Below are 13,581 nucleotides of genomic sequence, written 5' to 3' on the forward strand. Positions count from 1 at the left end.
TTGTGCTATATTAGATTAATTATTTTTTATTTTAGTTTTGTTTATTATTATAATTTTAGTGCTTTAAACTTTTTTATTGATGTTTATTTTTGAGGCAACATTTCAAGTTTTCCTTTAAGCTTTTCAAATTATTTTTAGGTCAATATTTTATTTGATTTCAATGAACAGGAACATTTTCAAAGTTTTAATTTTAGTAAACTAAAATAACCTTTGTGACAACAACTAATGCACGATTATCGGATTTGCTTAAACTTTGTTGGGGAATTGTTTTCAGAATCACTTCAGTCAGTTGTGTCCCAGTTTTTACTGATACATTACGGGGCGGTTTCCCAGACGGGTTATTTTAAGACAAGACTAGGCCTTGGTTAAATTAGGATATTTAAGTTGTTTTTAAAAACATACTTTACAAAAAACATTACTGGTGGGCATCCTGAGACAAAACAATTGCACTGATATATTTTAAGATAAGTCAGTGCAAGTTTTCTATTGAGACACCTCTAACATTTAAGTTAGTCTGGGACTAGCCTTAAACCCTGTCTGGGAAACCGCCCCTACGTCTCTTATAGTGAAGGCACCAACATCATTTTGTTTTCAAGAAGACTTAAAAATCAAGTATTTGCCCATTAAACCAAACAATTTTACCATCTACATTTAGTAAGAGCCAGAAATATGATAATTACCAAACAGCTCAACGTGTTTTGTTAGAAAATAGACATTTAAATGAGAGATTATGAGATCTATTGTCCGTTTGAGAGAACTCGTTGACATTATGTCATGGACGAAACATAAAACACAGGCAGCGGTTTCACAGACAAGGTTTAGTTTAAACCAGGAGGACCATGCCTTATGTCGCTTTTATAAACATGCCTTAGAAGAAGACATTACTGGTGTGCATCTTGAGACAAAACAATGGCACTGATATATTTTAAGATATTTCAGGGCAAGTTATGTTCAGTTTAAACGGGTCAAACATTCATTTTAGTCTGGGACTAGCTCTAAAACTTGTCTGTGAAACCGGGCAATAATCTGCATTATACTGACACATATAGGAGAAGAAGCGTTAAAAAATAACATTAAATTCAACGTTCAAATGACCTCAAACGCAAACCTTTTATCAACGGGAGTTACGTCACTGCCCTGCTGTCAGTGAGAACCAATCAGGTAGGTGTATTTATCACGTGATGAATACAGAAAGCTTATCGCGGTAGCCGTGTGATTGACTATCATTCATCTCTATGAGAAAACGCAATTATTGCTGTTTCATTGCTGTCGCCATGGCAATAATCATCTTCATACTGTTCGTGTGTGGATCCATCAGCTCTCACGTGAGTTTTGTGTCTGATGAATTCATCCTGAATATATGTCTAGATCTTTGTATGTAGCGCTGAAAGGCACCGAGATCAGAGTGAGTGATCACATGACATACTGTCACAAGTGTGACGCTGTCAGACAATAACAACACAGAACTCGATGCATGAGGGTATTTATTTATCTGGTACTGCGAGGTATTTGAAAGAATACTGTGGTGTTTGTCTTCAGGTGTTGTTCAGATGTTTCTTCTTAACGAAGTTTGTTGTTTCGTTGTGTTTCAGACGAGCACTGCAGCAGCCAGAACACACTTCAAGGTTTCTGGGAAAACTTTATATAAACTGGACATCTCGTGGCCCAAACAGCCAGAGGTTTTCACCGGCCAGGTGTTTGGTGTGGCTGTCAATCATCTTGCAGGCGTGGTTTATGTCGCACAGGTGAGCGAACCGTCCGATCTTTCATTCTGCGCTGCAGGTGTGTGACATTCATGTTTGATTCGTGCAGAGAGGAGAGAATGTCCCGAAAGTGTTGGTGCTCAGCACGGATGGAGACTTCATTCAAGCGTGGAACACCAGCACCCTGGAAATGCCTCATGGGATTTTTCTGGCTAACCCTTCAACTGAGCCATCGGTGTGGATCACTGATGTCGGGACGGGTTGGTGTGATCTTTCCTCTGTTTGATTTAGACTCTTATCTGATGCGCTGAACTCTCTGCTCTCTGTTCTCAGGGCCGTACGGACACACGGTAAAGCAGTATTCCCCAGCGGGGAAGCTGCTTCAGGTGCTGGGATCTCCCGGGAAAGCCGGATCTTCTCTCGGTCCCATCCAGTTTGACCAGCCGGCTGAGATATTCGTCCACGGTTCTGGAGAAATCTACATCGTGGACGGAGACGGCGGGATAAACAACCGTCTGATGAAACTCTCTGAAGGTGCGGGTCTGATGTCGTGCTCTCTGTAGTTTGGGATGTTGATGGGTGTACTGAATGGGATGTGTGGCTCAGATCTGCAGGTGCTGTGGATGCACGGCGAGAGAGGACAGGGACTCGCTCAGTTCTACATCCCTCATAGTGTGGCTGTGGACACCTGTCAGCGGGTTCGTCTCATATATCCTAATCTACAGTCATCATCAAACGTTCAAGAGATTTAGTCTGTATGTGTGTTCAAATCCTGCTCTCACTGTGATTTCAAAGATCAGCTCTATGTCTTTAGGAACTTTCATCAAAATGTAATGACTTATTAACTATAAAGTGGCAGAGTGGGTCTTGTTGTTCAGGTTTGGGTTGCGGACAGAGGTAATAAACGCATTCAGGTGTTTAATTCAGTGACGGGTGACTGGCTGGGCTCGTGGGGAAGCTGTTTTAAAGACGACGCACCCTACTCTGTCAGGTAAGATGAGTCTTTAATTGTTTTGCTTATAGTCAATATGTCTCATGTACAGCTGCTTTGTAACAATGAAAATTGTAAAAGCGCTATAAATAAAGTTGAGTTGAGTCTGTTGACATCAGAATAATATTAATATCATCAAAGCATCGCTGAAAGCTTCTCTGCTGTTAGAACAACAACGCCGTGGTTAAGGGTTCATGTATTAAACATATGCACGTTTAGTTTAGATGCACAGAGCACACGGTTTTATTTTACTCATCAATCGGGACTTATGATGGTCACATGACAGACATACAGTATAAACGCTATTATATCATTGTGCAACCACCCACCACACGTCGGCAGTCATCTGTCAATGTCCCAACAACACTGTAACAACCTCACAGAAATGAGGCGACTTTTACACAAGCAACAAATCCTTTGTTATAGATTTTGCAGACTTTATTCAGAGATTCATAGCTGGTGTGGCGTCTCTGTTTTACACGCATGTGTTTCTGTGCCCCTGTAGACTCACACCAGACCAGAAGTATCTAGTGGTGACCCAGTTAAACGTCAATCAGATCACACTGCTGGATGCTCCACCTGTAGGAATCATCGGTCAGTGTCAGGTGGTCAGCACCATACAGCTGGCAGACGATGTCAAACCTCATCTGGTGGATCTGGATCAGGGCAACGGAGATCTTTACGTGGCAGAAATTGGTGCCAGTCAGGCCCAAAAGTTCATTGCTGTGAACACCGGGAGTGTTTAAATATCTTATGAAAAACCGATTACACTTATTACCTGAAGAGCTCTGTAAGAGAACGTTTAAGCTCTTTGTAATGAGCTGAAATGAATAGCTCGGATGAGAATAATGAGAGATCATGTCTGAGGTTTTATTTGAAACCAGAAGAATACGTTTACATAAGATGTATATTTCTTGGGGGGGGGTTTGAATGAAAGACATTCTCATTGACTTGTTTGGTCAATTTCATGTGTACATTATGACACTGAGTTGTCTGTAATTCTATTTGTGAACATAGTATGTGTTAATGCGTGTAATTATAAGAATATGTGCGTGCGCCTGACAACTTTTGTAATGGAAAGTGTGACAGACCTGTTGACTCTTAATGTAAACATTTAACATGATTATATGGCAAGTATCTTTTTTCATTGCACTTGACATTGTGTTTTAGGAGGTCTTCCTATGAAGAGCAGGGTGCATTTTGATCATCGTGGGTGCCATTATTCAGATGTTTGATTGTATTACTTTTTATAGTGCTTCTGTTTGAATGTACTATTCACAAACCGGACATGTGGAGCTGTGATGGTGATGATTTATGGTAAGGTTAGTTTTTATCAGCTGGCGAGACAGGGATGTCATGTTTTATTACTGTTATTGCTTAATAAATGCATAAGTTATGCGAATTGTGGAATTTTTTGTGTTTGTAGAGTTTCGGATGAAAGTGTCTGCTAAATGATTAAGTGTAATTTTCGATTAATTAAACTTTATTTAAATATGTGTAATTCTAACAAAAGAATGAACTGTTGAACGCGCGTTTCTTTCCTGCGCACGAAAGAATGTCTGTCAGTCATGACGACTCGCGCCTCCGATGTGCTGCCCGTGAAACTGCCTGATCTGTTTGGAACTCGTTTATGAAATATTGGGTTGTTATGCGTGTGTAATATTTACAGTAGAATTATTTAGAAATTATTTGTAAATATAGATGCTGGTAGTTCATTTGTTTTGGCTGTATTCTGCATATATTTTTCCGGCGTTTCCACGGACGGCTGTGTGAGCTCGGCTCGAGTGTTTTGTTGAGGAATAAACATGGCGGATCTGACGGACTGTGCAGAAATGAAGGTAAGTGAGATTGAATCCCGCAGATGTGAACTCAAATGACACATGAATGATTTTAAATATGTTCAGACAGACGTGATTCACACAGTCTCGGAATGTTTTACTGCTGGGTTTAAATCAGTGCTGTGTCAAACACTACACATGCTACAGGCTAATGCTAACAGATCCCTGACGTGAAGAAAACATTATTTAAACATCTCCATTATTATTTAAAAAAACCTTTATGCTTTGAGAAACTAACGTGTTTCGTGTGTATTGTTGTGTTGGCGGATGAAATGTATATGGATCTGTATGTGCGTCATTAAAACTGACGTGACGCGTTTTATCAAGGTTTTTGAATCCATGATGTTCTATTGAATTCATCATTTGCAAATCGATGCTGCTGTGCAGCACACACACGCACAGGCTGATCTCAGATCAGATGGTATTAAACACACTGATTTACAATGATGAAAACATTGATGAAAGTTGTCAGGGCGAGAATCTCCAACCTTGACCTCGGTGATGTGTTTTCTTTGCAGGATATCTTGCAGATCATTGGCTCTTAGAGAGAGAGAGAGAGAGAGTTTCCAGCGCCAGTGTTGCTCTGTCATTGGTGAGTGTGCTGTATATGATTGTATTCTGTAAGGGTTATGACTTAGTAGTGTCACGGAATGATGTGTTGTTGTTGTTGTTGTGAAGTTGATGATTCAGCAGGAGAAGCCATTGACGGGCAGCATGCCGGTGGTGTGGCCCGCGCTGCTCGACCTCAGCAGGGACGAATGCAAGCGAATCCTGCGCAAACTGGGTGAGACTAAACCCCTTTAACCCTTCACACGACACCTGTTTAACATGTTGTGTTTGAATCTGTTTATCCGTGTGGCTGTGTGTGCAGAGCTGGAGGCGTACGCTGGTGTGATCAGCGCTCTGAGGGCTCAGGGAGAGCTCACTAAAGACAAGAAGGAGCTGCTCGGAGAACTCACCAGAGTCCTCAGGTATCTGCCACTGAAGATTCGCAGGACTCTTGTGTGCTGTTTGAATGACAGCTGTCTTCTGAACTGTTGTTTGCTGTGTCAGTATCTCAACAGAACGCCATCGAGCTGAGGTCCGTAGAGCCGTGAATGATGAGCGTTTGACCACCATCGCCTATCAGTGAGTCTCACACGTATGAACACTTTCATGGTGTCGTGTGGCTGATCTGTTTCGTGTGAACTCCGTGTGTTTTGTGCTCACACACACAGCATGTCCGGGCCCAACAGCTCATCCGAATGGTCTATCGAGGGGCGTCGGCTCGTTCCTCTGATGCCCAGACTGGTTCCTCAGACGGCCTTCACTGTAACAGCCAACGCCGTCGCCAGCGCCACCGCGCATCAGAACTCTTCACTGCTCCCGCCAGCGGAAACCGGCAACAAAGAAGGTAGACAATGCATTGAGAAACTCCTCAGCGCTGTATGAGACACAATGAGTAAATGCTTGTGTTTTTATTTGTGTCCTGCAGTGGTGGTGTGTTATTCCTACACCAGTACGACATCCACACCAAGCAGCACCAGTGTGCCAGCAGTCGTGAAATCCCCCCGACCCGCCAGCCCCGCCTCCAACGTCGTGGTGCTGCCCAGCGGAAGTACCGTCTACGTGAAGAGTATGTCACACACATGTCTCTTTGTGATTTTCGAATGATGCATTCTGGGACCTGTCAGGCAGAGCGGCTCTGTGCTCACTGCTGTTATTTCTCAGGTGTGAGCTGCTCTGATGAGGATGAGAAACCTCGTAAGAGGCGGAGAACCAACTCGTCCAGCTCCTCCCCTGTGCTGTTGAAGGAGGTGCCTAAAGTGGCCACGCCCATTCCTAAAACCATCGCGGTTCCTGTGAGCGGCAGCCCGAAGATGAGCAGCCTGATGCAGAGCATCGCCAACTCACTCCCGCCTCACATGTCACCGGTGAAGATCACCTTCACCAAACCTTCCACCCAGACCACTAACAGCACCACACAGAAGGTCAGAGTCCATGTCTCATATACAGAACACGCGCGTGTGTACCACATCTCAGAATACCACAGTTAACTCCGCATCGCAGGTTTCATTGAATCTTCTTTTCTTCAGGTCATCATCGTGACGACGTCTCCGAGCTCCAACTTCGTGCCAAACATTCTGTCAAAGTCACACAACTACGCAGCCATGTCAAAGCTGGTGTCCAGCGGCGCGTTCGCGGCGGCCAATCAGAAACAGACCATGGTGATTTCAGCCAGCGCAGCCCCGGGACCCAGTCCTGTTGCCGTGACGACAGTGGTTTCCTCCACCCCTTCAGTGGTGATGTCCACGATCGCGCAGGGTGAGCGTGTGTGTGTGAGGTGCTTGTTCCGACGCTAGGCGCGTGTCAGTGCTCTGTGATGACGTGTGTGTGTTTTGTTCAGGTGGGTCGTCCGCCGGAGTGAAAGTGTCCTCCACCCGTCTGCCGTCTCCCAAAGCTTTAATCGGTCCTCCGTCTCAGATTCTTCAGATCGCCAAACAGCAGCAGACATCAGCTCAGTGTGTGTCTCCTAAAGGCCTGCAGGGGTCCCCACAGAGCAGCGGCACGCCCCCCGGAGCCAAACCCACCATACAGATCAAACAGGAGTCAGGTCAGAGGTCGTCATCAGATGTTTGGATGGTTTGAGTGACAGGATCTTCGGAGAGGGATGTTAACGGCAGGTGTGTGCAGGTGTGTGTGCAGGTGTGAAGATCATCACTCAGCAGATGCAGCCCAGTAAGATCTTACCCAAACCCTCCGGTTCAGTGCTGCCCAGCAGTAGCTCCGCCCCCATCATGGTCGTCAGCAGCAACGGAGCCATAATGACCACCAAACCGCTTTCCAATCCCACCGGTACCCCGTCAACCTCACTCATGAGCATCTGTGTCTCATGTGTGTTTGCATTTTAACCATGTTTTCTATTTTACAGGGAGTCCGGCGGCGTACACGCGACCGTCTGTCAATCCTGCGCTCGCCGCCCGTGTGGCCACGTCGCCCGCGGGAGCCACTTACGTCAAGACCACCAGTGGCAGCATCATAACCGTCGTGCCCAAATCTCTCGCCACGCTGGGTGGCAAAATCATCACCACCAACATGGTGACAGGTGAGGCAGTGCAGAGGGATGACTTCAGGCCGTTGAACTGAAGATCTTGAGTCTCATCCGTGTCGTTCTGTGTCACAGGAACCACAACAAAGATCACCACCATCCCCATGACCTCCAAACCCAACGTGATCGTGGTGCAGAAGACCACTGGAAAAGGAACTACCCTACAGGGACTTCCGGGAAAGAACATGGTTACGACGCTGTTAAACGCAGGGGTAAGATCATATGATGTACTAATGCGCTGCAGTTAACTGCAGTGACTGTATTTCTCGTCTGACTCCGGGTGTGTTTCAGGGAGAGAAAGGCCTGCAGGCGGTGCCCGGGGCCAAGCCGGCCATCATCACCGCTTCTCGACCCATCACTAAAATGATCGTGACGCAGCCCAAGAGCCTCGGCGCCGGCGTTCAGCCCTCCACCACCACCACCAAGATCATCCCCACCAAGATTGTGTACGGACAGCAGGGAAAAACACAGGTCAGAGGTCACATTCTCACCGCTAACCCCTCGACAGTCACATTCCCAAACATCATGTGAGCGTGCGACGGGTTTTGTGTCGTCAGGTTCTGATCAAGCCGAAGCCCATGGCCTTTCAGACGGCCGTGGTGAGCGAACAGACCCGACAGCTGGTGAGCGAGACGCTTCAGCAGGTCTCGCGCTGTACAGAATCCAGCGCCGTCGCAGGTCCCAGCCAGGAGGGGGCGATGAAGGACGATTCAGAGGGCAGTGCAGCGTCCGACATCACTCACGGTCAGAACATTATGATCATTATGAAAATGAAGTTCTCCACGTCGTGCATTAAATCCTTTAATACTCAGCTAGCTGTGGATTATCCCGCTCATACCATGGTCATTTACAAACTTAAAGCTGTTATTGATGTTTACAGTCATTTTTGATCAGACAGGTGGAAATGACGGTTATTTTTGTCAGTTAATTTCAAGCGTTGATCAAACTGACTGGATCTACCTGTGCATTAAATGGTTTTACTGCATACCTTCTAGCTAATCAGAATTCAGTATTCAAACAGACCATGGTATAAACCATCTTAACGTTGAATCTGAAACTTTGTATTACTGGCACTTCTCGTGAATATTGCTTTACTCAGACAAATCACTTGCTGTTTCTCCTCAATTTTGAGTCGCTTTGGAGAAAAGCGTCTGCCAAATGAATAACTGTAAATGATTGAATGATCAGAAAACAACAACAACTGTGTTTCTGACAGACTCTCAGCCTGTGGTTCACTTCATCACCTCCAGAGGTCAGGATTGGACAGAACAGGAGGTTTCAGTGGAGGCCAGTCCCACCATCATTTATCAGGACGTGACGGGAGAGTCTCAGTCAGCTACATCCACCATCAAAGCCCTGCTGGAGCTACAGCAGACCAGCGGTGTGTGTGAGTTACCCTTCAGCCCACACATCAGTCCTGTTGTCCCCTCCTGCTCTGTTCATGTGTGTGTGTTACCCATCAGTCCTGTTGTCCCCTCCTGCTCTGTTAATGTGTGTGAGTTACCCTTCAGCCCACACATCAGTCCTGTTGTCCCCTCCTGCTCTGTTAATGTGTGTGTGTTACCCATCAGTCCTGTTGTCCCCTCCTGCTCTGTTAATGTGTGTGAGTTACCCATCAGCCCCCACATCAGTCCTGTTGTCCCCTCCTGCTCTGTTAATGTGTGTGTGTTACCCATCAGCCCCCACATCAGTCCTGTTGTCCCCTCCTGCTCTGTTAATGTGTGTGTGTTACCCATCAGCCCCCACATCAGTCCTGTTGTCCCCTCCTGCTCTGTTAATGTGTGTGTGTTACCCATCAGCCCCCACATCAGTCCTGTTGTCCCCTCCTGCTCTGTTAATGTGTGTGTGTTACCCATCAGCCCCCACATCAGTCCTGTTGTCCCCTCCTGCTCTGTTAATGTGTGTGTGTTACCCATCAGCCCCCACATCAGTCCTGTTGTCCCCTCCTGCTCTGTTAATGTGTGTGTGTTACCCATCAGCCCCCACATCAGTCCTGTTGTCCCCTCCTGCTCTGTTAATGTGTGTGTGTTACCCATCAGCCCCCACATCAGTCCTGTTGTCCCCTCCTGCTCTGTTAATGTGTGTGTGTGTGTGTTACAGTGAAGGAGAAAGGTGATGCCAAACCGCGTCAGCACACGATTGATCTGAGTCAGATGGCAGTGCCCATCCCTGTGCCCCCCGACAGGAGGCCGTCCCCCGAACCGTCCACTCAGAGCGTAGCAGAGTCTGGCACACTCACTGAATACCTGGGTACTGTATTTACATCATCAACATCACACATTCACATCTGTTCACACTGACATCAGTGTGTGTGTGTGTTTCAGGTAAAGTGAGTAAAGCTCTGATTGGTGGAGATGTTTCTGGATCCAGCGGTCAGACTCTGACTGTCTCTTGCTCTCCATCAACAGCGCCGTCCGCTGCCAAGAGCACCAACCCCCCACCCACATCTGCTCTCGTCTCACAGCAGGTCAGTGGTCACAGAGAGGAGTCAGATGTGAGTTTAGACATTTAAAGGAACTCAACACTGATGGTGTTTCTTCTTCATGCAGGTGGAGGTGTCTGAGAGTCGAGACTCAGAGGAGCAGATGGTGGTCGAGGAGGGGCAGTTAGAGGGTGATACTTTAGATCCTCAGACGGGTTTGTTTTACCGCTCAGCTCAACCTGTCAGTCAGCACGGCACGGTACCGCCCACCCTCAGCAAACCTGCCGCTGACACCCCCACTTCATCTAAGAGGGCGGAGCCCGTCACGGGCAGAGCGTCTGTGCCGCGTGAGAGACCCGCCCCCTCTTCCTCTCTGACATCATCCGCTGGCTCTGCCGCGTCCGCAAACCCTCCTCAAACTCCACAGCTGCCCAGACTCCAGCAGGCACCCACCTCACACAACCGACCCAACACACACACACAGCTGTCACAGCCTCCGCCCCTGCAGGCACATCACCCTGTGCCAAAGACCCCCATCAGCGCTCAGGTGCCCATCATAACGCAGGGTGCCACCGTCACTAAGATCACGTTTGGGGGTCATCAGTGTCCGCCCGTGTCCAGCAGCGCCGAGGCGTCTGTTAAACTCCAGCCGGAGTCCAGCACCGGTGCGGCAGCATCAGAGAAAGCCTCGGTGTCTGACATCCTGAAGATCTCCATGATGAAAGCCGAGATCGACCCGAGCGCTGAGCCCATGGTGGTGGACTCGTCCAGTGACTGTGGCCCACTGACCAAAGCCCCGCCCACATCATCACTCATCAGCAGTTCCAAACCCACACACGGACCCTTCAGCCACATCAAGAGTAAAGACGTGGGCATCATACAGGTTCGTCACACACACACACACACACTGATGATCAACATCATGTGCCGTTATTGTGAGCCGTTCTTCAGAACTGTGTGTGTGTGTGTGTAGGTCATCCCTCAGTTCTCCATCATGCCAGACTCCAGTCAGTCTAATGTGGTTGTGGAGCCCAGTGGCTTTCTGGAGATCACCGATTACACCAGCCAGCGTCTGGACGAGGAGTCGGTCATGGAACAAGAAGTGGACAGCAGCAACGACGAGGGGGTGGAGCCCAGCCCGGTGGAGGTGTGCACTGACCAATCACAGTGAACATGACATTTGAGGTGTGCTCTTGAAGAGACACCTCCAGGAGGTTTAGAGGCGTCGGCAGCATTCACATGTTCTGATCTTTTCTATTTGTGTTGGAGAGTCAGTGAGTGAGCGTCTGTCTGTAGTGCTACTCCAACGTTTGTGTTGAACAGTCAACAGATTCCTGAACCGTTTCAACTTGATTTACAGTTCAGCGAGTGAGACGGAAGATCAGATTGTGTATGTAAATAACCTGCTCGCGCTCTTCTCTCTGAAAACTCTCCTCCGTCTCATTTGTGTCTCTTGATGTAACGTTTAACATCTGAACTGTATAAACTTTACTACACGACACTGTTTTGCTGATGTAATTCATTCTTTTTGCTTTGAGTGTTTGCGCAGGTGACTTCTCTCACATTACAGGTGGTGTAACAGGGCGTGCCGCAGGCGCATTCACCAAACTCTGAGGCCGTGTGTGTCGAGCAGCAGCGATTCGCTCGTCTGTTCTCACGTCGGCTCTTTGAGAGACTCGATATGCTTTTACTGGAAAGTACCGGCGTCATTAAATCCATTGATGAAGCGACTCCTTCTCATTGTGATGGAAATAAACAGTGAGCGGGCGGGTGAGCGGGCGGGCGGGCGGGCGTGTATGCGGGGTTTTGTGTAAATGAGGTGCTTCTGGGTGGATTCCAGCGTCTGTGTAGTGGGCGGGGCATTGCGAGGGTCATTGTGTCGCTTCACACACAAACCCGCCTTTAAGAAAATCCAGCTGGGACTTTCCTACATCCACCTGCTGGTGTCCGTATGGAACAGAGGAGAACTCCGATGGGAATCTTCAGCGCTTTTCCTTTCAATTTACACTTAAAACGCAGCGTTTCATTTTGATTTCTCTCTCTCTCTGCACACGTGTGTCAGTTCAACAACATCAGATTAAGATCATCTGTAGCTCGTTGCATCTTAAGTTTGTTTGCGAGACATTCTTTATCAACAGCTCTCTCGGCCGAACGCACAGATAAGTGGAGTTTCTGTAACGCTTGGTTTCATCTCTCAAGAAGTCAAACAACTCAACTTTATATTTATATCAAGTCTGCTTTATGTACAGTACATACGTGTAGAGATTGAAATTGTGTTACTCTCAACCCATGGTGCATACAAATAACACTACACAGAATAAAAAAAAATATATAAAAAAATACAGATTATACATATATGTCGGGGATATTTAAAAAAAAAGAAAGAGCTTTTTACAATTTTCATTGTTACAAAGCGGCTGTACATGAAACATTTTGACTGTAAGCGAAACATTTAAAGTTATACAAGTATAAACAAAAAAAGGTGAAAACACAGAAGACAGACGCGCACACACAAAACACGTACTCGCAACTCCACACACACACACACACACGGATGCACGCGCACAGTGGTTATCACAGGGAAGCACACATTTAAGATGAAGGAAGGAGAAACACAGGTCAAATAATATACAGACTTTAAATTCCTATATGTAATAATAAATAAGTTAAGTAAAACTTTGAAATTCAACCAGTGCAAAACAGTGTGCAAACAAGATCATACTGGGTGAACTCCACCGCCAGTCGTCTTTAGTTCTTTGGGAATTGCAGGTCAATTCAGAAGGAGATGGATTTTTGATGTAAAGATATGAAAAGATGAAGAATAGAGAATCAAGCTGAAGTGCGTGTTACACGGGATGAGCGAGTGACTTTATCATGATGTCACATGAGCTGACACACGGCTGAATAAAGAACAGGTGATTCTCATCTGTGTGTGTTTTCAGATCTTTATTGGTGTTCAATGCAAAAGATCTCTACAGACTCAACTTTCATTTTCACATCGAGTGGAAAACCCCACAGACAGTGAGTGATATCACAAGCTAAACATATCTGCTATCAGCTGGAGCTCTGAAGTCACTTTACAGAAGTCGTAAAGGTGAAAATCTTCCACTGCGAGATGTGTGACGTGTGTGATATATGACCGGATCACATGTGAAAAGACACTAGACCTAAAACACGATTAACTATTAAGATCATTTGGAAAGCAGAAGGAAACAAGTCGGTCTCTTTCACACACACACATTTCAGTTCTGACCAGGAGTGACCGCTGATTCTGATGTGATTTCAGCTGAAGCCGCACATTCACAATCATGCGTGTAAGATTGAGTCGATGAATGACTTGACAAACCGCAGGACAATCACAGGTCTCCGTTATTTCTCCTAGACATCCGTGAGATTAAATGAAGAGCGAAGGGAAAGTCACGTGAACTCTCACAAATGTCTCTGTCATTAGAGTTCAAACTGAGCTCAGATCAGTCAAGTCGGCCATCAAAAGTCTCAATAGCTTGTGTCTCCTTCATGAGCACTTTCAGGAGAAACAT

At 46.5% G+C, this 13,581-nt stretch overlaps 2 protein-coding genes across 4 annotated transcripts; both read left to right on the plus strand.

Moving 5' to 3' along the window:
• Positions 1-1,189: 1,189 nt before the first annotated feature.
• On the plus strand, positions 1,190-4,096 carry LOC130545835 (NHL repeat-containing protein 3-like). Its single transcript, XM_057320639.1, has 7 exons — positions 1,190-1,325; positions 1,593-1,745; positions 1,813-1,963; positions 2,037-2,237; positions 2,310-2,401; positions 2,582-2,694; positions 3,200-4,096. The coding sequence occupies exons 1-7, from the start codon at positions 1,236-1,238 to the stop codon at positions 3,438-3,440; spliced, it is 1,041 nt and encodes a 346-aa protein (XP_057176622.1). The 5' UTR covers positions 1,190-1,235; the 3' UTR covers positions 3,441-4,096.
• A 340-nt stretch (positions 4,097-4,436) lies between these two features.
• emsy (EMSY transcriptional repressor, BRCA2 interacting) lies at positions 4,437-11,801 on the plus strand. 3 transcript variants are annotated; one of them, XM_057320635.1, is made up of 20 exons: positions 4,437-4,532; positions 5,051-5,124; positions 5,211-5,316; positions 5,404-5,503; positions 5,586-5,660; positions 5,750-5,925; positions 6,007-6,147; positions 6,243-6,502; positions 6,608-6,836; positions 6,919-7,125; positions 7,206-7,367; positions 7,444-7,617; positions 7,696-7,832; positions 7,912-8,091; positions 8,178-8,364; positions 8,837-9,001; positions 9,721-9,870; positions 9,945-10,087; positions 10,170-10,925; positions 11,016-11,801. In XM_057320635.1, the coding sequence occupies exons 3-20, from the start codon at positions 5,214-5,216 to the stop codon at positions 11,211-11,213; spliced, it is 3,543 nt and encodes a 1,180-aa protein (XP_057176618.1). In that variant the 5' UTR covers positions 4,437-4,532; positions 5,051-5,124; positions 5,211-5,213; the 3' UTR covers positions 11,214-11,801. The 3 variants fall into 3 exon arrangements, with proteins under 3 accessions (XP_057176618.1, XP_057176619.1, XP_057176617.1); XM_057320636.1 differs by having other exon boundaries at positions 4,438-4,532; positions 8,837-9,007; positions 10,029-10,087; XM_057320634.1 differs by having other exon boundaries at positions 4,438-4,532; positions 8,837-9,007; positions 11,016-11,800.
• Positions 11,802-13,581: the final 1,780 nt, after the last annotated feature.

Source organism: Triplophysa rosa, linkage group LG22, assembly GCF_024868665.1.
Source record: "Triplophysa rosa linkage group LG22, Trosa_1v2, whole genome shotgun sequence".
Taxonomy (NCBI): Eukaryota; Metazoa; Chordata; class Actinopteri; order Cypriniformes; family Nemacheilidae; genus Triplophysa; species Triplophysa rosa.